The following is a 23,210-nucleotide window of genomic DNA, read 5'->3' on the forward strand; positions in this document are numbered from 1 at the left end:
GGGGTTGGTGACACCAGTGGGATCTACCTGGTACAGCCAGAAGAGGACTGGCCACCCCTCGGAGCCTGGTTCCTCTCTAGGTTTCTTTATAGGTTCCTGCTTTCTAGGGAGTTTTTCCGAGCCACTGTGCTTCTGCCTCCGCATTGCTTGCTCTTTTGGGTTTTAGCCTGGATATCTGTAAAGCCCTTTTTGACAACTGCTGATTTAAAAAGGGATTTATGAAATAAATGTAATCTTGTGAGGGTGGAGTAACAGCATAATGATCCTAAAGGGGTAAACCACACCCTCTTGATGTGCCAGGCAAGCTAAGTCAAGTGCACCTAAGAGTTGCTCTTTTAAAATATAGTGATGCTTTAATCAAATCTTTCACACACAGGCTTCTAAACATCCATAGTAAATGTAAAACAACGCTCCTTATTGAGCAAGCAACAATTATCACCCCTTCAAATGAGAGGATTCAGCTATTTCAGCCACACTCGTTGCTGACAGGTGTATAAAATCGAGCACACAGCTATGCAATCTCCATAGACAAACATTGTCAGTAGAATGGCCTTGACTGACGAGCTCAGTGACTTTCTCAGTGACTTTCAAATTATCACCCCTTCAAATGAGAGGATTCAGCTATTTCAGCCACACTCGTTACTGACAGGTGTATAAAATCGAGCACACAGCTATGCAATCTCCATAGACAAACATTGTCAGTAGCATGGCCTTACTGACGAGCTCAGTGACTTTCAACTTGGCACCGTCATAGGACGCCACCTTTCCAACAAGAGCTAGATCTGCCCCGGTCAACTGTAAGTGCGGTTATTGTGAAGTGGAAACGTCTAGGAGCAGCCGCGAAGTGGTAGATCACCATGCATAATGCCAAGCGTCTGGAGCAGTGGAAACGCATTCTCTGGGGTGATGAATCATGCTTCACCATCTGGCAGTACGACGGACGATCTGGGTTGGCTGATGCCAGGAGAACACTACATGCCTGAATGCATAGTGCCAACTGTAAAGTTTGGTGCAGGAGGAATAATGGTCTGGGGCTGTTTTTCATGGTTCACACTAGGCCCATTAGTTCCAGTGAATGGAAATCCTAACGCTATAGTATTCTATGATATTTTCGACAATTCTGTACTTTCAACTTTGTGACAACAGTTTGGGGAAAACCATTTCCTGTTTCAGCATGACAATTACCCCATGCACAAAGTGAGGTCCATACAGAAATGGTTTGTTGGAGAACTTAACTGGCCTGCACAGAGCCCTGACCTCAACCTCATCGAACACCTTCAGGATGAATTGGAACGCTGAGTGCGAGCCAGGCCTAATCACCCAACATCCGTGCCCGACCTCACTAATGCTCTTGTGGCTGCATGGAAGCAAGTCCCCGCAGTTGTGGCTGTTGTAGGAGCAAAGGGAGGACCATCTCCATATTAATGCCCATGATTTTGGAATGAGATGTTCGACAAGCAGCTGTCCACATACATTTGGCCATGTAGTGTACTTACACCCATGAAACATGCCAATAGTTGCCAGGAGTTTTTCTAACCATGTGACCTGACCAGGAACAATTTGGGGTCCAATGTCTCCTTTGCATCAGGTTACTCTCCTGCAGGGAAACTATTGACAATTGCTTCAAGGACGCAAACCTGTAATGACCCACTATCTGGTTTGATTGTTGTAAGTGGTTTTCAACCTTTTTTGGTTACTATAATCACATCTCGCTCAATCTGAACTGAAGTACCCCCTCATGTCCATCTGATAGTTAAGCAAATGTTATTATGCATATTCCCAAATACCCCCTGTGGATTGGCCAGTTTAGGTACCCTCAGGGGTACTCCTAGCACAGATTAATAGGCATTTTTGGTACTAGTACCGCAGTTTGAGAACAACTGTAAATCATGCGCTTTGCTGACATCTAACGGTCTTTCGGTGTATATTGGGGTTCTCTTACAATTTTTTTTGTACATACCGCATAGCAACATAGTTATACATTGTAACCATTCATTAAATTCAATTGATATGGTGTTTCTTGTTTTTACAATAACAGTAAAAGAGACCCGCCCATTGTGTCTCTCGAATATGTGAAGCTTTTAGTGTGTACAGCTTTTAGTTCCTGTATCTATATTTCTAGACGGGGGCGTTTGTCGGCGACACACGGGGAGCCTGTGTTCGATTGAGATGGCGGTCGGAACAGCGAGCACAAGGAACGAATAAATATTACCCCGTCTAAACATAATCTGTGGAACCTGTAGCGCCTTCACATTTACACTAAACTGTAACGTAGCATAGCGCTATGGAGAAACCGACAGTCGCACTTGTGTATCAAGCTGTGCAGGCTCTTTATCATGATCCGGACCCCGCCGGTAAAGAGCGAGCTTCGGTGTGGCTGGGGGAGCTACAGAGATCGGTAAGTAAACTCGAGAGATGGGGGGGACTTGGAATGGGCCTAGAACAAGACATGGCTAGGCAGGTCGTGTGAGGCCGAAAACAAAACATTGCATCAGAATGCGTAATACCATGGTGATAAACATGTATTTGTATATGCTAACCCAACTATGAATGAATGAACATAGATTCACACGCTAGCTAGCAACAAACTGCATAGCATTATCTAGTTAGCTTAGTTAAGCTAGTTTGGTAGATAGCTAGCAAACTAACTACTTAGCATTAGCCGCACAGTTGCTCTTTCCACTACTAGCCTGCTCGTAACTGTTAAATGGAAACTGGTATAGATCTATGGGGATTCCTATGTGCAACGAAGATAATAAAGCTAACACAAGCTAGCTTTCTCTCGCGTGTAACGTTAGTCCTTTAAACAATCCATGGCGTTTGACAATGCTAGCTAGTTAGCCACACAGCAGATACAGTAACTAGTTTAACATCCATGTATTGCTATTTAGCTTATGTAGTTGCCTCGGGTTAACTAAACTACAATCTTGACATAATCAGTAGCTCGCGCTAATGACAGTTACGTTAGCCGGCCATAGCACAGGAAGAGCGCGAGGCAAGGGTGGCCACCATGCTAGCGTCCATTACTTGCTAGCAAACTTGCCGTTTTAGCCACATAAGGCTAAATTGCTTAGTAGAGGGGCGTGTTGCCTCGCTAGCTAAAGTTAGCTAGCGGGCTAACGATATTGCCAGGGGGGCTTTTGCATTGAGTTAGTCAGCGAACGTTAACCTGGCTAGCTACACGAACAACTTCCATTTGTGTTGATTATGTTGGTTAAATGGTGTGCCACTTAAAGTTGTTTGCTGTTGGTTAACGTTAGCCGTTTTATTTCCGCATTTGTTTTTTGTTTTTTTTCCTCCATTGGTGCTGCGTCGGTCTGGTTTCCGCATATTCATTGGTTACTGCCTTAACTACTGCAGGAAATGTAATCGTTGTCTGTCATCGGACAATCAATTATCTGAAATACGGCCCACTTCATGTTGCCGCTACGTATTCCTACCAACTTTAACGTATTATTGTGATAACTTCTATGATAATGGCCTTCCTACAGGTTGCATTGAGAGACACAGCCTCAGGACAGCTATTTCTCCCCACTATCATGCAGTTCCCACAGAAAGGCCTCACAAAGCCATGTGTTGATACCCTAAGAAAAAATGAAATGTTGCATAACATGTTTTAAAACACTTTAGACTGTGACAAGCAACTTCCTGAGTTTGCTGGCACTTGGATCTGAACAGTCTAAATTGGGAGAGTAGGAGCCATCTGAGTGATGAGCACTGTGTGTGTGCTCTGTGCTGTCAGCAGCTTTTTCACCCTGGCTGCCAGGACATACTGGACACTGATGAACAAATGGGGAAGGGGCTTGGCTGTTTCACTTTGTAATATAAATTCTCATACACATTTTTACCAGGTTTTACTTTATACCATAATCCAGGATATCTAATAGCTGGCCAACTGTTGGTTAAGGCAACAACGTCTATGAAGGCAGCTAGCAACAGACACCTGATGGTGTTGCATAGGAAGGATATCAGATTTGGCCTACTGCATTTTTTAAATGGGCCTACTCCCTTTGGGTGTTTGTGTGATTAGTGTGGTTTTGAAATAATTTGAGTAGGTTGGAACCCAACCCTGAGAATGTAAGCAAAGTAATCCATTTACTGGGAGGTGCTTTTTTTTGTGACTGTTCAAGTTCTCACCTTATTTTTTTCCCCATTTGAGAACAAAATATCTTAAATTGTTTACATTTTTATGTAGGACTATGCCAACAATGCATAATGTATCATAACCATTACATATAACAATTCCTAATTTAAAAGCAAGTGAAGTTATTGAAACCTTAATGTCAACTGATTATATTGTGGAACACAATCTTCAAAAAGGCAGTAACCTCAGCAGTGGCGCTTACTTGTAGAAGCCTATGGCTGTGCAATTGCATAGCCTTGCATTGTTAATTTAGCAGACACAACACTTTTTCCCCCGAGCCCTTATCACAGTCAAGACACTTATTTTTATTATAAAAAAAAGACAACAACAAAAAACATGAATATAACAGAATTTTAAAAAAAAGTTGCTGGTGCGATGTGATGCGCATCTGAAGTCTGCAACAGTTATCCTCAGTGATCATTTGAAACTGGGCTCTATTTGCTTCGTTGAAAGACATTTTTCCCCCCAGGATTATAGACCAAAATCTGTCTTTTTGATATAAAGATGTTCAATTTAGTTTATTCTGCCTTTTCTTTGGAATTTTCTAAATGTATTAACAATTCCATCTCTTTTGTGAGTAGGTCTTTTATCAAACTAATGATTGTGTATTTTCAGTGTGGATCCAGTCTGTTTAGGGGGTTATAGCCTAGGCTAATGGAGTGGACAAACATGGACAGGTAGCCTACTTTTTGTAGTGAATTTTTTTGGACAATCGGCGTAACATGTCTGACTATTTTTAGGGGCCTAATAGATAAGACATGCCATTTTAATGCCAATAATGTATTACCATTTAATGTGGCATGAACACAACCAGTCATGATTTCTTCTGATTGTCAACCAAATCACATGAAAAAGTACTAGATTTTTAGAAATAAATCTAAAACTGTGCACTGTGCACCCATTTGATAAATGGAAAGAGACGTATGTTAAAAAAAACACCAAAAGGTGTAATAACAGTCGGTGATTGTCATGAGGTCTACATTCTTGTAGCCTGAATTAATTGATGCGTCTCGCTGACAAAAGGTCCTTTTTTGTAGAAAGAAATGACGTGACACTTGAAAAGGGCCTGAAATACGGCACTGTCGGGATGACAAGTGCAGCCACATGGGAAAATGGTTTAAACAATGAAACGGAGGTGGGTTTATTTGCTTCATTTGGAATGGGCTTTGAGTTTCATATTTACCGCTGTAGCAGGGGCACATCTCTCATTCAGGACGGTTCCGCACCAGTATCCCTGTTTTTGACTTCCTTGTTTCTGTAACCTTCCTGCCTGAATAAAGTTAAAGTTGGCGCTAACTGTTCTCCCCGTATCCCCTCCCCACAGATGTACGCGTGGGAGATGGCAGACCAGCTCCTCCAGCTGAAACAGGACGTGGAGTCTTGTTACTTTGCCGCCCAGACCATGAAGATGAAGATCCAGACGTCGTTCTTTGAGCTCCCCCCAGAGACCCACATCGCCCTCCGAGACTCCCTGCTCTCACACATACAGAGCCTCAAAGACCTCTCCCCCATCATCGTCACTCAGGTAATGGCCTCCTCGCACATTGATATAACCTAGGGTAACGCTCCTTCCATCCAATTATTGTCCATCCGGTATCCCCCTCTGTCAGTGACCACTGACTCTCTCGGATGACTTGGATTTCTGTCTTAGCCTTTATGCTCTTAGAATGCTCTCGAGGAATGTCCCACTGACCATCGAAATGTCCCAAAGGCTTAGCAATGCACATGGCACAGTAGTAATAGAACTCTGGCATTTACCCCAATGTACCACCACAGGGGTGTAGCTGTGGTACAATTTAACAAGTACAGTATTACGTGGCATTAAGATACTCTAATCCTTACAAGTTGTTCCTGATTTCTTGTCTAATTTCTCTCCTCCCTCTCTCAGCTTGCTCTGGCCATTGCAGACCTCGCCCTACAGATGGCCTCCTGGAAGGGCTGTGTCCACACCCTCATTGAAAAGTAAGACCCCTGTCGTTCAACCACTCATCTCAGATCACACCTGTGGGTAACAGAATGCCAGAGTTACAGGATATTAGACTGGGTGGTTCTATAAAGTCAAACGCCATTGTAAATAGTTGTTATTTTTGAGGTGACGTTAAGCTTCAAATACATCTCCTTCATGCTAATTTTCTCATTACTGACTGCTTCCGTCTCTGCTCCACTCTCCTTGCCTCTCAGGTATAGCAATGATGTCAGCTCCATGACGTTTCTGATAGAGATCCTTACAGTGCTCCCCGAGGAGGTCCACAGCCGCTCCCTACGCATCGGAGCCAATCGCAGGACAGAGATCATCGAGGACCTGGCCTATTACTCCAGTACTGTGGTCACCCTACTGGTGAGAGTTCTCTCTCTGTCCGACACGCACACTATCCATTCATCTTTCTCTCGCCAATACTCACATACTAGCCTATTTTACCCACCTGATTTCAGCTGGTCTAAACTAGAGCACCTGTCACCACTCCCCCTTACTGGTTAAGCAGACACCCCCCATGGGTTCATCCTCTCATTATAAAACCCTGTGATGTACAGCCTCATTATCACAAAGCTATTCAGCTACTACCACTACCTTAAGAGGGACAAACTGAACCACTCACTTTGTAGTATAATTTTCTCTGCAGTGATCCAAGTTTGACTGTAGATGTTTTTGAGGATTAAGTGTAAGGATGTATGAGTTGTCCTCCCAAAACCAACAGAAAAGAGACAGAACTATACTGCTTGTGTTGGGGGTTACCTCAACCTACAATCAACAATTTTCCTTGAGTCAATAATACCTGTCGTGACTCCTGTTTCGTTGGGTGAACTTCCTCGTGCGTTTGGCTTCAGACACAGCGTTGTGTTTTTGATAAGGATCAGTGTTGTTAGTGCAAGTGTGTTGTCTCTAGATGACATGTGTGGAGAAGTCTGGCAGCAATGAGAAGATGCTGATCAAGGTGTTCCGCTGTCTGGGAAGCTGGTTCAACCTGGGAGTCCTGGACAGCAACTTTATGGCCAACAACCAGCTCCTGATGGTCCTTTTCCAAGTGCTGGTATGTCTCTTCCTCTCACTCTCTCTCATGGCATTTTGGAAGCACAAATGAACAGTGCTAGTGACAAACTCTCCCAAATTCTCTCGAAATATTAGAGCAGCATTCGTTCCAAACCCTTATTTGTGCAACATCCATAGGGGGCGGGGCAATAATTTATGCCGGTTTTAGAATGCTAATCGCTTGTATGCATAATGCATGGGTTTCAGCCACCGAACATCTCTTTGGCATACTGTTATTTTTTGTCTGTTTGGCAGCAAAGAGACGAGACATCCACTAACCTGCACGAGGCTGCGTCCGACTGTGTGTGTTCTGCACTGTACGCCATCGAGAACGTGGACACACACATGCCCCTGGCCCTGCAGCTTTTTCAGGGCGTCCTCACGCTGGAGACGGCCTACCATATGGCTGTGGCACGGGAGGACCTCGACAAGTATGAACACACTACTCCCCTTTACATACATACACCAAGATCACCTATCCAATCACCACACTCCTTCCTGCCCCAAACCTATCCTTCCTCCATTGCTCTTGATGTTGAACTCGTCTGACTCTTCCCCACTGTCTGTGGAAGAAAATAATGATAACTTTTATCCACAACTCTCTCCTTCCTTAACTCTCTCTCTCCTTCTCCCTTGTTCTGTCAGAGTGTTGAATTACTGTAGGATCTTCACTGAGTTGTGTGAGACGTTTCTGGAGACCACAGTCAAGAGTCCAGGCCAGGGCATGGGAGACCTGCGAACGCTTGAGCTGCTGCTCATCTGTGCAGGACACCCCCAATATGAGGTACACAACACAAGATATGCCCACACACACACACTCTGTTTTTGGTGAATTTCAAGTGTGTGCGTTCTCTTCTGGTGAATCTCAGGTTGTGGAGATTTCCTTTAACTTCTGGTATCGTCTGGGAGAGAACCTGTATAAGACCAACGACCCTGCCCTCCACGGCATCTTCAGACCCTATATCCAGAGACTGCTGCACGGCCTGGCCCGCCACTGCCAACTAGACCCCGACCATGTAAGGACCACCAACACATGACAAGGAGTCCTTAACCAATTCCAGTGATGCCAACCATACTCCCCAACACTCTGCTTATGTCGTATCTGATTGTAGAATCCCTTAACCATGTGCACGTATTACCAAGTACTTCAGTACATCATTTGGCTTTGGTAGTAGAGTATCCTTCACTCATGGTCTCCACTTTTGTGTTGATCCACAGGAGGGCATCCCAGAAGATACAGATGACTTTGGGGAGTTCAGGATGAGGGTGTCTGATCTTGTGAAGGATGTCATTTTCCTTGTGGGCTCCATGGAATGTTTCTCCCAGGTAGCAACCTTTTGGAAATTGCAAGTTCAAATGATGTCATTTAGATGACAAGATATACCGACTGTCTTCTCCTGTTTTTCCTCTTTCTCCCTCTCACTCTCTCAGTTGTACTCCACTCTAAAAGAAGGCAACCCTCCCTGGGAGGTGACCGAGGCTGTTCTCTTCATCATGGCCGCCATCGCCAAGAGTGTAGACCCGTGAGTGTCCTCTGCACGTCATTCCTCATTAATAGAATGAATTATGACTAAATCCCTTCCCCTCTGTGTAGAATGTGTACAACTGCTGTAGATTTGTATATTCCCCCCCAGGGTGTTTGTGTAACGTTTCAATCTTTAATTTGTGCGTAATGTATAACGTGTTAATGCTTTCCCCTTGTCAGTGAGAACAACCCCACCCTGACAGAGGTGTTAGAGCAGGTGGTGCTGCTGCCAGAGACTGTCCATATCGCCGTGCGCTACACCAGCATTGAGCTGGTGGGGGAGATGAGTGAGGTCGTTGACCGCAACCCGCGGTTCCTAGGTAGGTTCAGTGTTCACGTTACAGTCAATTGCTTAACTCGGGACCTGAGTGATTGAGTTAATAAATTTGGAGGTTCATCTTCATCTGTGTGTTAGTGTGTATAACTCTAGTTTTGAGCACGTCTGTTTCCTTGTAATTTTTAACTGTTTTCCATTCCTTTTTCCGTCCTGTGTCAAATGCCTGTTTCACTCTGTTTTGTTACACCTCTGCCTGTGCCCCTCTTGGTTGTATACTCTGGATGTGTGTATGACCTTCGCCACGCTCTGACACAGACCCTGTGCTGAACTACCTGATGAAGGGCCTGAGGGAGAAGACCCTGGCTTCCGTGGCGGCCAAGGCGATCCATAACATCTGCTCTGTGTGCCGGGACCACATGGCCCAGCACTTCCAGGGCCTGCTGGACATCGCCCGTGCCCTTGACTCCTTTGCCCTGACCACCGAAGCCGCCGTAGGCCTCCTCAAAGGTAACGTTATGCCACCCTTATTTTTGACACTTTTTATGGGGTAGATCAGTTTTAATATGGCAGATTGTGGCTTCTATCAGTGTCGTCTGCATTTTCAATCCCACTTTTTATTTTATTTTTATGTTTCTTATTTTCCCCCTAAACCTACTACCCCTCCCCTAATTGGAGTAAACTAATGGACCAAAATATTTATGCTTCCACTTCCATCTCATAAATACTATATATATATATATATATATATATGTATATGTATATGTATATATATATATATATGTGTATATGTATGTATATGTATATGTGTATATATATGTATATATATATGTATGTGTGTGTGTATATGTTTTACGGACACAATTATATTTTACATGGCTTATCTTTTGTTTATTTTAGTCCCATCCTTCAACTACTCTCAACCCCTCCCATCTATCTCTGAAGACCATCTAGTTTTGATTTCTAGCTGCCATATATTTTTCCACTGGTGTTTCACAAATGTTTTGAAACTTTCTATTCTTGTAATTACTACAGATTGTAAATTTAAAGTTAAAAAACCTTTGCTAAGAGTATTATTTGACTGACTTACAAAATTTGTGGAGTTAGATTCCAACATTTACCTGGAGCTTTCAGCCATTCCTGAACCTGCGACCAAAAACAAGCAACAGTACATATGGGCAGTACCAAAACAAGTGATCTAGTGATTGGTTCTTCACAGTCGAGTCTGCAGAGCTGGGATGGTTGTATCTTGTGTGTTTTTTTTTTTTGTTGTTTTTTTTACACAATGAGTACCAGTCAAAATGTTTGGACACAACTATTTATTCAAGCATTTTTCTTTATTTATACTTTTTTCTATGTTGTAAATAGTGAAAATATAAAAACTATGAAGTAACACATGGAATCGTGTAGTAACCAAAAGTGTTAAACAAATCAAAATATATTTTATATTTGAGATTCTTCAAAGGAGCCAGCCACCCTTTGCCTTGGCAGTTTTGCACACTCTTGGCATTCTCTCAACCAGCTTCACCTGGAAGGCATTTCCAACAGTCTTGAAGGAGTTCCCACATACTGAGCACTTGTTGGCTGCTTTCCCTTCACTCTGTGGTCCAACTCATCCCAAACCATCTCAGTTGGGTGATTGTGGAGGCCAGGTCATCTGATGCAGCACTCCATCACTCTCCTTCTTGGTCATATAGCCCTGACACAACCTGGAGGTGTTTTTGGGTCATTGTCCTGTGGAAAGACAAATGATAGTCCCACTAAGCGCAAACCAGATGGGATGGCTTATCGCTGCAAAATGCTTTGGTAGCCATGCTGGTTGTGTGCCTTGAATTCTTAATAAATCACTGACAGTGTCACCAGCAAAGCACCATCACACCTCCATGCTTTACGGTGGGAACTACACATGCAGAGATCATCTTGTCTCATTAGACCAAAGGACAGTTTTCCACCAGTCTAATCCGTTGCTTGTGTATTTTGGCCCAAGCAAGTCTCTTATTTTTGGTGTCCTTTAGTAGTGGTTTCTTTGCAGCAATTTGACCGTGAAGGCCTGATTCATGCAGTCTTTTCTGAACTGAAGCATTTATATGGGCTGCAATTTCTGATGCTGGTAACTCTAATGAACTTATCCTCTGCAGTACAGGTAACTCTGGGTCTTCCTTTCCTGTGGTGGTTCTCACGAGAGCAAGTTTCATCATAGTGCTTGATGGTTTTTGCGACTGCACTTGAAGAAACATTTAAAAGTTCATAATGTTCTGGATTGACTGACCTTCGTGTCTTAAAGTAATGATGGACTATTTCTCTTTGATTATTTGCACTGTTCTTGCCATAATATGGACTTGGTCTTTTGCCAAATAGGTTTATCTTCTGTATACCAGCCCTACCTGGTCACAACACAACTGATGGGCTCAAACGCATTAAGAAGGAAAGAAATTCCACATTCACTTTTAAGAAGGCACACCTGTTAATTGAAATGCATTCCAGGTGACTACTTCATGAAGCTGGTTGAGAGAATTCCAAGTGTGCAAAGCTGTCATCAAGGCAAAGTTTGGCTACTTTGAAGATTCTCAAATATAAAATATATTTTGGTTTCACACTTTCTTGGTTAAAACATGAGTCCATATGTTGTCTTCACTATTATTCTACACTGTGTAGAAAATAGTAAAAATAACCCTGGAATAAATAGGTGTAAACTTTTGACTGGTACTGTGTGTGTGTGTGCGCACTATCGCAATTTTATATAATTGAAATTCTATGTTTTTAATCTGGTGTCGTTTTGTCTATCAGTTCACTAACCATGTGCCAGGGAATCGGTACATCGCAAATCTCCTGACTACTTTGTCAACTTGTATGGCGCAGCTGTAAATGATTTTGGTCTTCATGTAGGGACAAAAGACAAGTTCCTTACCTTCTTCCACTTGACTCCTCCATTTGTGCAGTAATGCTGCAATCCGTTGGTTGTGATTTTGGTTAGAGCAAGACATTTCCATATGTTTTTGTTAACTGCCAGTGCGAACTCCACCATTCATATTTATATAATTTAGAAGATTATACATTTTAAATTATTTTTCTCCAAAAACACTTTTTTAATCAATTTGTGTATTGGAGTTTAATGATAATATTTGTTCTGTCTCTTCTGGTGGATTAAACTGAAATTGCCAACAGTTTTCTATGTCTTGTGTTAAAAATAACCAAAAGTGAGAGGTTGTAATCTGAATGAAGAGAAAAAGGCCATTCTTGAATACTAGGTGAGCCATTCTTACTAATCTGCTAAAGAACCAGTTTGGATATATGTAGTTTTTGTATGATTTGAAGCATTTAAGTGAGAGGTCTAATGCTTTAATATTTAGTCATTTCTGCCCTCCGAATTCATAATCATTATATGTATAGGCCCATTCCAAATAAAGTAGAATAAAATATTGTTAGAAAGTTGTGTAGGCAGGGCCATAAGTAGGTTGCAGTTATTATTTAGGTTGTAGTTATTATAGGACTATTTCCCTCTCTACCATTTGTATTTCATATACCTTTGACTATTGGATGTTCTTACATTTACATTACATTTAAGTCATTTAGCAGACGCTCTTATCCAGAGCGACTTACAAATTGGTGCATTCACCTTATGACATCCAGTGGAACAGCCACTTTACAATAGTGCATCTAAATCTTTTAAGGGGGGGGGGGGTGAGAAGGATTACTTTATCCTATCCTAGGTATTCCTTAAAGAGGTGGGGTTTCAGGTGTCTCCGGAAGGTGGTGATTGACTCCGCTGTCCTGGCGTCGTGAGTTTGTTCCACCATTGGGGGGCCAGAGCAGCGAACAGTTTTGACTGGGCTGAGCGGGAACTGTACTTCCTCAGTGGTAGGGAGGCGAGCAGGCCAGAGGTGGATGAACGCAGTGCCCTTGTTTGGGTGTAGGGCCTGATCAGAGCCTGGAGGTACTGAGGTGCCGTTCCCCTCACAGCTCCGTAGGCAAGCACCATGGTCTTGTAGCGGATGCGAGCTTCAACTGGAAGCCAGTGGAGAGAGCGGAGGAGCGGGGTGACGTGAGAGAACTTGGGAAGGTTGAACACCAGACGGGCTGCGGCGTTCTGGATGAGTTGTAGGGGTTTAATGGCACAGGCAGGGAGCCCAGCCAACAGCGAGTTGCAGTAATCCAGACGGGAGATGACAAGTGCCTGGATTAGGACCTGTGCCGCTTCCTGTGTGAGGCAGGGTCGTACTCTGCGGATGTTGTAGAGCATGAACCTACAGGAACGGGCCACCGCCTTGATGTTAGTTGAGAACGACGGGGTGTTGTCCAGGATCACGCCAAGGTTCTTAGCGCTCTGGGAGGAGGACACAATGGAGTTGTCAACCGTGATGGCGAGATCATGGAACGGGCAGTCCTTCCCCGGGAGGAAGAGCAGCTCCGTCTTGCCGAGGTTCAGCTTGAGGTGGTGATCCGTCATCCACACTGATATGTCTGCCAGACATGCAGAGATGCGATTCGCCACCTGGTCATCAGAAGGGGGAAAGGAGAAGATTAATTGTGTGTCGTCTGCATAGCAATGATAGGAGAGACCATGTGAGGTTATGACAGAGCCAAGTGACTTGGTGTATAGCGAGAATAGGAGAGGGCCTAGAACAGAGCCCTGGGGGACACCAGTGGTGAGAGTGCGTGGTGAGGAGACAGATTCTCGCCACCTGGTAGGAGCTACCTGTCGGGTAGGACGCAATCCAAGCGTGGGCCGCGCCGGAGATGCCCAACTCGGAGAGGGTGGAGAGGAGGATCTGATGGTTCACAGTATCGAAGGCAGCCGATAGGTCTAGAAGGATGAGAGCAGAGGAGAGAGAGTTAGCTTTAGCGGTGCGGAGCGCCTCCGTGATACAGAGAAGAGCAGTCTCAGTTGAATGACTAGTCTTGAAACCTGACTGATTTGGATCAAGAAGGTCATTCTGAGAGAGATAGCGGGAGAGCTGGCCAAGGACGGCACGTTCAAGAGTTTTGGAGAGAAAAGAAAGGGATACTGGTCTGTAGTTGTTGACATCGGAGGGATCGAGTGTAGGTTTTTTCAGAAGGGGGTGCAACTCTCGCTCTCTTGAAGACGGAAGGGACGTAGCCAGCGGTCAGGGATGAGTTGATGAGCGAGGTAAGGTAAGGGAGAAGGTCTCCGGAAATGGTCTGGAGAAGAGAGGAGGGGATAGGGTCGAGCGGGCAGGTTGTTGGGCGGCCGGCCGTCACAAGACGCAAGATTTCATCTGGAGAGAGAGGGGAGAAAGAGGTCAGAGCACAGGGTAGGGCAGTGTGAGCAGAACCAGCGGTGTCGTTTGACTTAGCAAACGAGGATCGGATGTCGTCGACCTTCTTTTCAAAATGGTTGACGAAGTCATCTGCAGAGAGGGAGGAGGGGGGGAGATTCAGGAGGGAGGAGAAGGTGGCAAAGAGCTTCCTAGGGTTAGAGGCAGATGCTTGGAATTTAGAGTGGTAGAAAGTGGCTTTAGCAGCAGAGACAGAGGAGGGAAAATGTAGAGAGGAGGGAGTGAAAGGATGCCAGGTCCGCAGGGAGGCGAGTTTTCCTCCATTTCCGCTCGGCTGCCCGGAGCCCTGTTCTTATAGGCACTTTAGTATTGCCAGTATAACAGTAGCTTCCGTCCCTCTCCTCGCTCCTCCCTGGGCTCGAACCAGCAACACAACGACAACAGCCACCATCGAAGCAGCGTTACCCATGCAGAGCAAGGGGAACAACTACTAGAAGGCCCAGAGCGAGTGACTTTTGAAACGCTATTAGCGCGCGCTAACTAGCTAGCCATTTCACTTCGGTTACACCAGCCTCATCTCGGGAGTTGATAGGCTTGAAGTCATAAACCGCGCAATGCTTTTGACTCACAACGAAGAGCTGCTGGCAAAACGCACGAAAGTGCTGTTTGAATGAATGTTTACGTGCCTGCTTCTGCCTACCATGCTCAGTCAGATGCTTGTATGATCAGTCAGATTATATGCAACGCAGGACACGCTAGATAATATCTAGTAATATCATCAACCATAACTAGTGATTATGATTGTTTTTTTATAAGATAAGTTTAATGCTAGCTAGCAACTTACCTGGGCTTACTGCATTCGTGTAACAGGCAGTCCCCTTGTGGAGTGCAACGAGAGAGAGGCAGGTCGTTATTGCTTTGGACCAGTTAACTGTAAGGTTGCAAGATGGATCCCCCGAGCTGACAAGTTGAAAATCTGTCGTTCTGCCCCTGGACAAGGCAGTTAACCCACCGTTCCTAGGCCGTCATTGAAAATAAGAATGTGTTTTTAACTGACTTGCCTAGTTAAATAAAGGTGTGTATATATATATATATATATATATATATATACTTTTTTTAAATTAGCGCCCAAAAATACCGATTTCCGATTGTTATGAAAACCTGAACTCGGCCCTAATTAATCAGCCATTCCAATTAATCGGTCGACCTCTAATGGCAATAGTTGACGTGTTTTAACTCCTTTTGACAATTTTAATACTTTCTGAGAAGTGGCCATTATTTACTATTATACATAACTTTAACCCATTTGTATAAGAGATTCTCCAAAATGAATGTAGTCCAGGCATGTATACATACCATGCCACTCCATTTCTTTCAGCAACTTGTTCTCTCTGGACTGTGGGTCCAGTTTTTATTTGATTACCTAATGAGTTTTATTTGTATTAAACAGTGGTGTTGCTCTGTCACCATGGTAATGCTTGTTGTTTTGCAATACAGGTACAGCCCTGGTCCTGGCTCGTCTGCCCCTGGAGAAGATTGCTGAGTGTTTGAGTGACCTGTGTGCTGTGCAGGTCATGGCCCTCAAAAAGGTGTGTTTTTCTGCCATTTGTTTACGTGCAAGTTTGGTTGTAGGTTGTGTGTAACCCACTACAATAGTAGTAGTTTTGTGGATTGGGTATTTGTGTGATTACCAACAGGTTTGCTTATTTGTCTCCTATCTTCAGCTTCTCTCTCAGGACCCCAGCAATGGGAAAGCCGCTGACCCCACTGTCTGGCTGGACAGACTAGCAGTAATCTTCAGGTACACTCAACTAATTTATAACACATTGTGCTATATATACATATCCTGGTTGCACAGGCCACGAACTGTCTAATGTAGCTATACTGATATGATTTGGGCTGATTAATATTTTAAGCAGAAATGTTTGGCTTAATGTTTTTTTCTCCCCCAGACACACAAACCCAATTGTAGAGAATGGACAAACACACCCATGTCAGAAAGTCATCCAGGAGGTAAAGCAACTGGCATTTTTTTTTTCTTCGCCCTCTACATTTGAGATTTTTGTTGTTGTATTTGGACGAAGCTACCATTTGCATACAACCTGCGTTCAACACATTAATTGGACTAAGTTGTTTTAATGAACTATTTTGGTGCTCAACTACCTTGGTGCTTTTCTCCTTTTCAGATTGTAATTTCAATTTGAGGCCATGATTGCGTACAGACATTCCCACAGTTTCTCATGCTAAACCTATATTTGGTGTTTCCTTGGTTCTCTGTAGATCTGGCCGGTCCTGTCACAGACTCTAAACACACACCAGGCTGATAACCGCATTGTGGAACGCTGCTGTCGCTGCCTGCGGTTCGCTGTGCGCTGCGTGGGCAAGGGCTCTGCCTCTCTACTACAGCCACTCGTCACACAGGTGCGTGTTCCTGTGTTTGGGTCACAATACGCCCCATATGCAGATGGGTTAATCTTTGTTGGCGTGTCTGTTATTTGTGTATACAATGTCCATCGCCACTGGGTGCTTGTTGAGTCCAGGGCAGGCAGCTGGTGACTTATGACAAAGTTAGGCTGAATGTACAGTATAGGGTTGCAAAATTCCAGTAACCTTTCAAAACTCCTGGGTTGACAGAATCCCTTGTTTCCTGATTATTCCCTCTTCAATCTAGATTTCTGTGAATCTGTGAAAAGTTACTGGACATTTTTTGACCCTAATATAGGGTCACTCGTGACTGTTGGGCTGAGCAGCCTAAACTTTAATGACAATCTTTACAGTTTTTTTAATATACTAAAGATGCTTAGTCATGGCTGGTTCCACCCCTCCCAAAAAAGGTTGGGGGCACCATTAGCCACTTTGGATTTATCCTGTGGTCATCCGCACAGTTTTTATTTTAACCCCCAACCCGGCTTAGTTTCCCAGATGCCTGGAAGATAAGACAATGAGTGATTGTTCTAAACTCTTCTAGGCGATCTCTATCTGGGTTACACACACCACATCTCGTCTATGGAATGCCGGCTTTAGGTTTTTATCACCAAGTCATTGTCAGCTCAAGCAATCTCTAGCAAAACCCATTTCCCTTACCATACTCTCATATTAACTGCATGAAGTTAGTGGAAACCATCCCTTCACAGAAAATCAACATTTAAAAGAACAGAAATGTCTTACTATAGTTAAGTATATCATCGTTAACTATTAATATCAAACAAATCAGGTAAATATGTAATTCTATCACATAGGCAAAGTGGTCAATCAATCAAGTCGCAAGATGTGTTTTTGAGGTCTAAGGGATCCGCGTTTGCACATTTGTTGACGATAATTGCTAGTAAGCTATTTCCCAGTTATAGCACATTTTTGGTCAACAATAAGAATCCTGTGCATCAGCTGTGTGCCAGTTTCCAGAGGGAGGGAGAGCGAGACTGAAGTACATTTGCAAAATAATGATATGCAGAAGACTAACTAGATAACCAGCCAAACTACACTGCTTTGAATTTCAATCTCGCTAGTTAACTGTAAGTATGCATTAAATGTCATGTCCGACCAACTAAAATAACTTTCCACAGGAACTTGTGTATTGCCGCAAATGGCAAAAACACATTTTGATATGGGTGCGCAGTTGATGAAACTGATACTTCATACTCCGGTTGTAAAACCATCTCTACAGCGCTCAATTGGCTAGGATTCTCCTCTATTCAATACTGGCCATGTAATTCTGACAACGTTAACAAATCTTCTTAGAATAGCCCAATTGACAAGTAACTCCTTTGCTGTAATGATCTCCCCTGAACACTGAATATTTTAACCTTACAAATAGAAACTTTTTAGTAGGCTACCTCGCCCACCTTAATCATTTTAATCCCTGGTTCATTAAATGAGTGAAATTATTTTATAAAGACATAAGGATTTGGTTGTAATTAGTGATACACCAAAATTACATTTTTGGCAGATTACGATATTTTCCTTGCCCAAAAGAGATTTTTGGTGCCTTTTATGCATTCTAGTACAGTTAAATAGTTCACACACACACAGCGGTCTAAGGAACTGCATCTCAGTGCGAGAGGCTGTAATTGGGAGTCCCATATGGCGGCACAAAATTGGCCCAGCGTTGTCCGGGTTTGGCCATCATTGTAAATAAGAATTTGTTCTTAACTGACTTGCCTAGTTAAAGGTCACACACCATACGGACCAAAAAAGTTATATTGTCGGCATTTACATATGTCCCCATTACCAGTAAAACATAATCAAAACCTATTTCTCTCACCTACTTGCTGTGCTGTTTCGTAAAGTTGTTTCATTCTCAACCAGGATTTCTATGGAATGCCATTTTGGGTCTTTGCGTGTCATAAAAGATACGTGTCAAATAACACTTTTTGACCAGTCAGGACCTGAATATGACCATCACATTTAACACATTCATACTTTTTAAAAACGTAGTTATTACACATTGATTACTCTACCACTCTCTTATTTCATATGTCACAACGATTCATCGATACGTAACTTACCTACAGTGCTAGCTAGCTGATGGATGCAAACATAGCAAAACGACATCTGTTTCAGTAGCGTTTGTTAGCTAACCATCTAGCTAGGTGTCATCTAAAATAACCCTAATTTATAAGACCGTTCTTATTTGATTAATGGGGGTCGGACCCATCTTTGTGAAGCTAGCCACAATAGTGGACTTTGCAGTTAGCCTTCAAAATAAAAGTATGACATTGACAGTGATGCAAATGAATAGTAGAATAATGCTATTATTGAATAGATCATGCGAAACGAGGTTGGAATGTTGGAATAAAATCAACAAAATACCATTTTGTTAATTTGACAAATCTGAAATCACACTGGATGTATTAGACTTTAGAATTGCATTGGAGGCATACTTATTTCCCTGTACAGCCTTACCCCATGTAATTTGATCCACAATCCATAGGTATCAGTCTACTAATTGATACCCAGAGAACATTAGCGTCGTAGCTCTTATTGTGGGACTCAAACTACTGTGAATTGAGCCACATTTATTGTCACAACCTATGTGTATTGAACACTATTCCAGAGGAAAAACATGAAGTGTGTGCCTTACTCAAGGCACAACGGCAGGAGATATATAATACAAAAAATTCAGTCCCAAAAGTCAGGCCCTTGTCAGTGTGTGTACCAGGTGTGAAGATTTGAAATGTGTGGTGTTTCTGATGGCCAGTGCACTAGGTGTAAAGATGTTAAATGTGTGGTGTTTCTGATGGCCAGTGCACTAGGTGTAAAGATGTTAAATGTGTGGTGTTTCAGATGGTCAGTGTGTATCAGGTGTATCCCCACTCCTGCTTCCTTTATCTGGGCAGCATCCTGGTGGATGAGTACGGCATGGAGGAAGGCTGCAGACAAGGTCTACTAGACATGCTACAGGTAGGACAAACACACCACTTTCATAGGTACTTGTAGTTCACTGGAGTGGCAGTGGAACTCTGGTTTGTTCTATTGGTTTGGAAACTGACCTTGTCCCTTCTCGCTCCCCGTAGGCTCTGTGTATGCCCACCTTCCAGCTTTTGGAGCAGCCCAACGGTCTCCGTAACCACCCAGACACAGTAGATGACCTCTTCAGACTCGCCACCAGGTATGATCAACTGGAACACAGTTCAAGCAGTTGCTCCTCTCCCTTGAAATAATAAGTTCACTTTTAAATGTAAACTCGATGGGCTTTGTCTGAGGGGCAAGAATGAAAAATAACCATTGCTGGGGACCTGACACAGGCATACTTGTTTTACAGCAGCATTTAGGTTATAAAGAAGATTCTCTCTTGCTTCTTCTCTCTGCAGGTTTGTCCAGCGTAGTCCCGTCACCCTGCTCAGCAGTGGCATCATTGTCCACATCATCCAGTGTGCTATCGCGGCCACCACACTGGACCACCGGGACGCCAACTGCAGTGTCATGAAGTTCGTCAGAGACCTCATCCACACGGGCGTCAGCAACGACGTGAGTCAGCCCCAACAAAGTCAAATCTATTTCAACAGTCAATGTTTGTTTGTCTCTGTTGCAGACTGCGCAGAATCACTGATCTACAAATACATTTATATCCCAAATTATTCTTTGTCATCAAGATGAGCAAATCTGTGCCTCGCCTTGCTCAAACTGACCCCCTCAAGCATGGGGATTCACTGTCTGACGATCAACCAAAAGTCTCCTCTGAATAACAACAATATGCCAGTCAGATTGTCACGTGTTTTTTTCCCCTTTTTTTTCTTTGTTGCAGCACGAGGATGACTTTGAGCTGCGGAAGCAGCTAATAGGCCAGGCCATGGGGCAGCACGGGCAGCAGTTGGTCACCCAGCTCATGCACACATGCTGCTTCTGCCTGCCACCTTACACACTCCCCGATGTGGCTGAGGTGCTCTGGGAGATCATGGTGTTCGACAGGCCGGTGAGTCACATGTATATTGACACGCTCTTAGCTCTACCACTCCTGACAGTACTTGTATAATACATATGCAGTTGAAAGTAGATGTACACATACACAGTCTTCGACAGGTGCTCGCTGTCATACCACAAGAGGGCGCTAAGTGAACATCTTTCAACAGGGACCACAATTCATATTTACACGCACTTCCAATGACATGGGCATGACAGCACTTTTCCTTGTGAGAAAGTGTTGTTGTACTACCATTGCATTGCCTCCTGATGTGTGTTTGATGTTTAACGTTGCAGATATGTTTTCTAGACGTTCTGCCGCTGGCTGGAGAACGCGCTGAAGGGGCTTCCTAAGGAGACGTCAGGCGGGGCGGTGACCGTCACACACAAACAGCTCACAGACTTCCACAAGCAGGTCACCAGGTGAGCATATCACAGCCACGCCCCTTCCATGCTTCTCAAGTGGAATCTGGTGCATTCTTTTCTGCCAGAAATGATCTAACTAGCCACGTGTTCTTATAGGTTCAGGAGTTATGTCAGGGGAAACTTTGCATCTTCCCACTGGAAAACAGCTAGCTGTTTATGTTCTGACTCTGGGAAGAGCTCATGTGTCACTAGGCATGCTCAAACAAGCTGCTCCTGCAGCAGTGGAACGCTGGAAAACCGGAGTAGGGAAACCTCATTGATTCCCTGCCACACGTTCAGGCTCGCCTAGAAGCATCCCTTCCCCAGTTTTCCAGCGCTCTACCCTCCCTCACATGCGGTCTCTCTGAGGGAATGGGAGCTTCAGAAAGATGACCGCTAGATAGCAATTCTCAGGGAGCACCTTGAGTTCAGTTGGAGTCTTGTGAGAGACCCTGCATGCTCGACGTGGGTTAATTTCAGATTCATTTAAAGTGACCTTGAATAAATGACGAGCTTGAATGTGTTGAATTACCTATTTCATTTGAAATAACCTTCACCATGTAAATGCACCACATTAATAACGTTGCCCTTTTCTCGCTCTTCCCCTCTTTCTCCAGTGCGGAGGAGTGTAAGCAGGTGTGCTGGGCTATCCGGGAGTTCACCAGATTGTTCCGATAGCCACGCCCAAAGAGCTCTGCCAGAACACCAGGTTAGGCATCAACACAGAAACCTAAACAGCCCCCGCACTGGGGTCTGCAGACTCATCTCACCCCATGTCTTTTAGATGGTTCCAAAAAAACATCTGATCGTATTTAGGTTGGCAAGTGTCAGTAACATCTCCGTTGATTTCTTGTCATTTAAATGTTTTTCTTCCTCAGGTTAAATATTTTGGTCGAACATTCAGAGGTGACGGCAAAGAGGCTGAAGACCGCAGCAGACGAGAATCTAAAGGGATCTCCTACTGGACAGATGGGCGGGACTTGGCACTGTGGAAAGCCAATCAAGACGCATCGCAAGGATTGGAGTGACAGGGTGAACCCGCAAATGAAATGCGCCTTTGGCTGTGTGAGAAGACGCCCCCCCCCTTCCGATCCCTCTCGCTCCCCTGCCTCACTGTCACCACAGTAACAGGTGGCACGAGGGTTGAAAGGGGGCGGGGCAGGGGGGCATGTCCGAGGAGGGAGAATTCACCGACTCAAAGAAATGGGATTAGTTCTGCGTCAGTTGGATTTCTACAGGATCCGTCTTCAAAAAGAACAAGTGAAGGGAAGGGGGGGAAAAAAACAAAGGATGTGCCTGGTTGCTAATCATAATGCATCAAAAAAAGACTTGTACGTTTTTAAATTGAGAAATGATTTATTTTCATGGATGTGTCTTTAGAACTTTAACATGGTCTTGCTGTCGGTGCCATATAGAAAAATAAATAGCAAACCCACGAGGCCCTTCACAAAATGGTCACCACTGCTTTGTGGAGGCATTTAGGAAATGGTTGAAGGGAATGCTGGGAGATTTGGCGTCACCTTTGACCTTTTTAAACATGTTGGCTGGAGTTTTACTGTTCTCTATTACCAGGGAAGGAGAGTTGTGACAGGTCGAGTGGGACTCTGGCAAATAGTATATATATTTTTTTTGTTCTTCCACCTCTGGCATCGTCCATTCTTGGAGGTAGACGCCGTCGGCGTTGTAGCCATGTTGTGAACAACAATAAAACAACCGTGAGGAACAAATTTGCTGTTGTCTGTATCATGTTTTAGAGTTTAGATGTTTGTTCATACCAGATCCCTCGCCCCCTAAAAATAACAAGTTGGTCAAGGTTAGAGGTTGACAGACTAATCGGAATGGCCGATTTCAAGTTTTCATAATCGGAAATCGTTTTTTTTTGGACACGGATTTGGCCGAATTTGATTTTTTTTTTTAAAAACCTTTTATTTAACTAGGCAAGTCCGGTAAGAACACATTCTTATTCTCAATGACTGCCTAGGAACGGTGGGTTAACTGCCTTGTTCAGGGGCAGAACGACAGAGTTTTACTTTGTCAGCTCAGTGATTCAATCATCCAACGCTCTAACCACCTGCCTCTCATTGCACTCCTCGAGGAGCCTGCCTGTTACGTGAATGCAGTAAGAAGCCAAGGTAAGTTGCTAGCTAGCATTAAACGTATCTTATATAAAAAAAAAAACAATCAACCACTAGTTAACT

General features: G+C 43.9%; 1 protein-coding gene across 1 annotated transcript; it reads left to right on the forward strand.

Moving 5' to 3' along the window:
* The first annotated feature begins 2,123 nt into the window (after positions 1–2,123).
* LOC118392773 (transportin-3) lies at positions 2,124–22,739 on the forward strand. Its single transcript, XM_052460090.1, has 23 exons — positions 2,124–2,398; positions 5,469–5,669; positions 6,033–6,106; positions 6,326–6,482; positions 7,030–7,173; positions 7,428–7,603; positions 7,818–7,956; positions 8,042–8,188; positions 8,391–8,498; positions 8,604–8,695; positions 8,878–9,017; positions 9,290–9,481; positions 15,706–15,797; positions 15,933–16,009; positions 16,161–16,221; positions 16,489–16,629; positions 19,492–19,608; positions 19,722–19,816; positions 20,019–20,175; positions 20,453–20,620; positions 20,918–21,030; positions 21,630–21,721; positions 21,891–22,739. Exons 1-22 carry the CDS (start codon positions 2,285–2,287, stop codon positions 21,688–21,690), a joined length of 2,766 nt encoding a protein of 921 aa, XP_052316050.1. The 5' UTR covers positions 2,124–2,284; the 3' UTR covers positions 21,691–21,721; positions 21,891–22,739.
* The last annotated feature ends 471 nt before the right edge of the window (positions 22,740–23,210 follow it).

The sequence above is a fragment of the Oncorhynchus keta genome, chromosome 13 (assembly GCF_023373465.1).
Source record: "Oncorhynchus keta strain PuntledgeMale-10-30-2019 chromosome 13, Oket_V2, whole genome shotgun sequence".
Classification (NCBI taxonomy): Eukaryota; Metazoa; Chordata; class Actinopteri; order Salmoniformes; family Salmonidae; genus Oncorhynchus; species Oncorhynchus keta.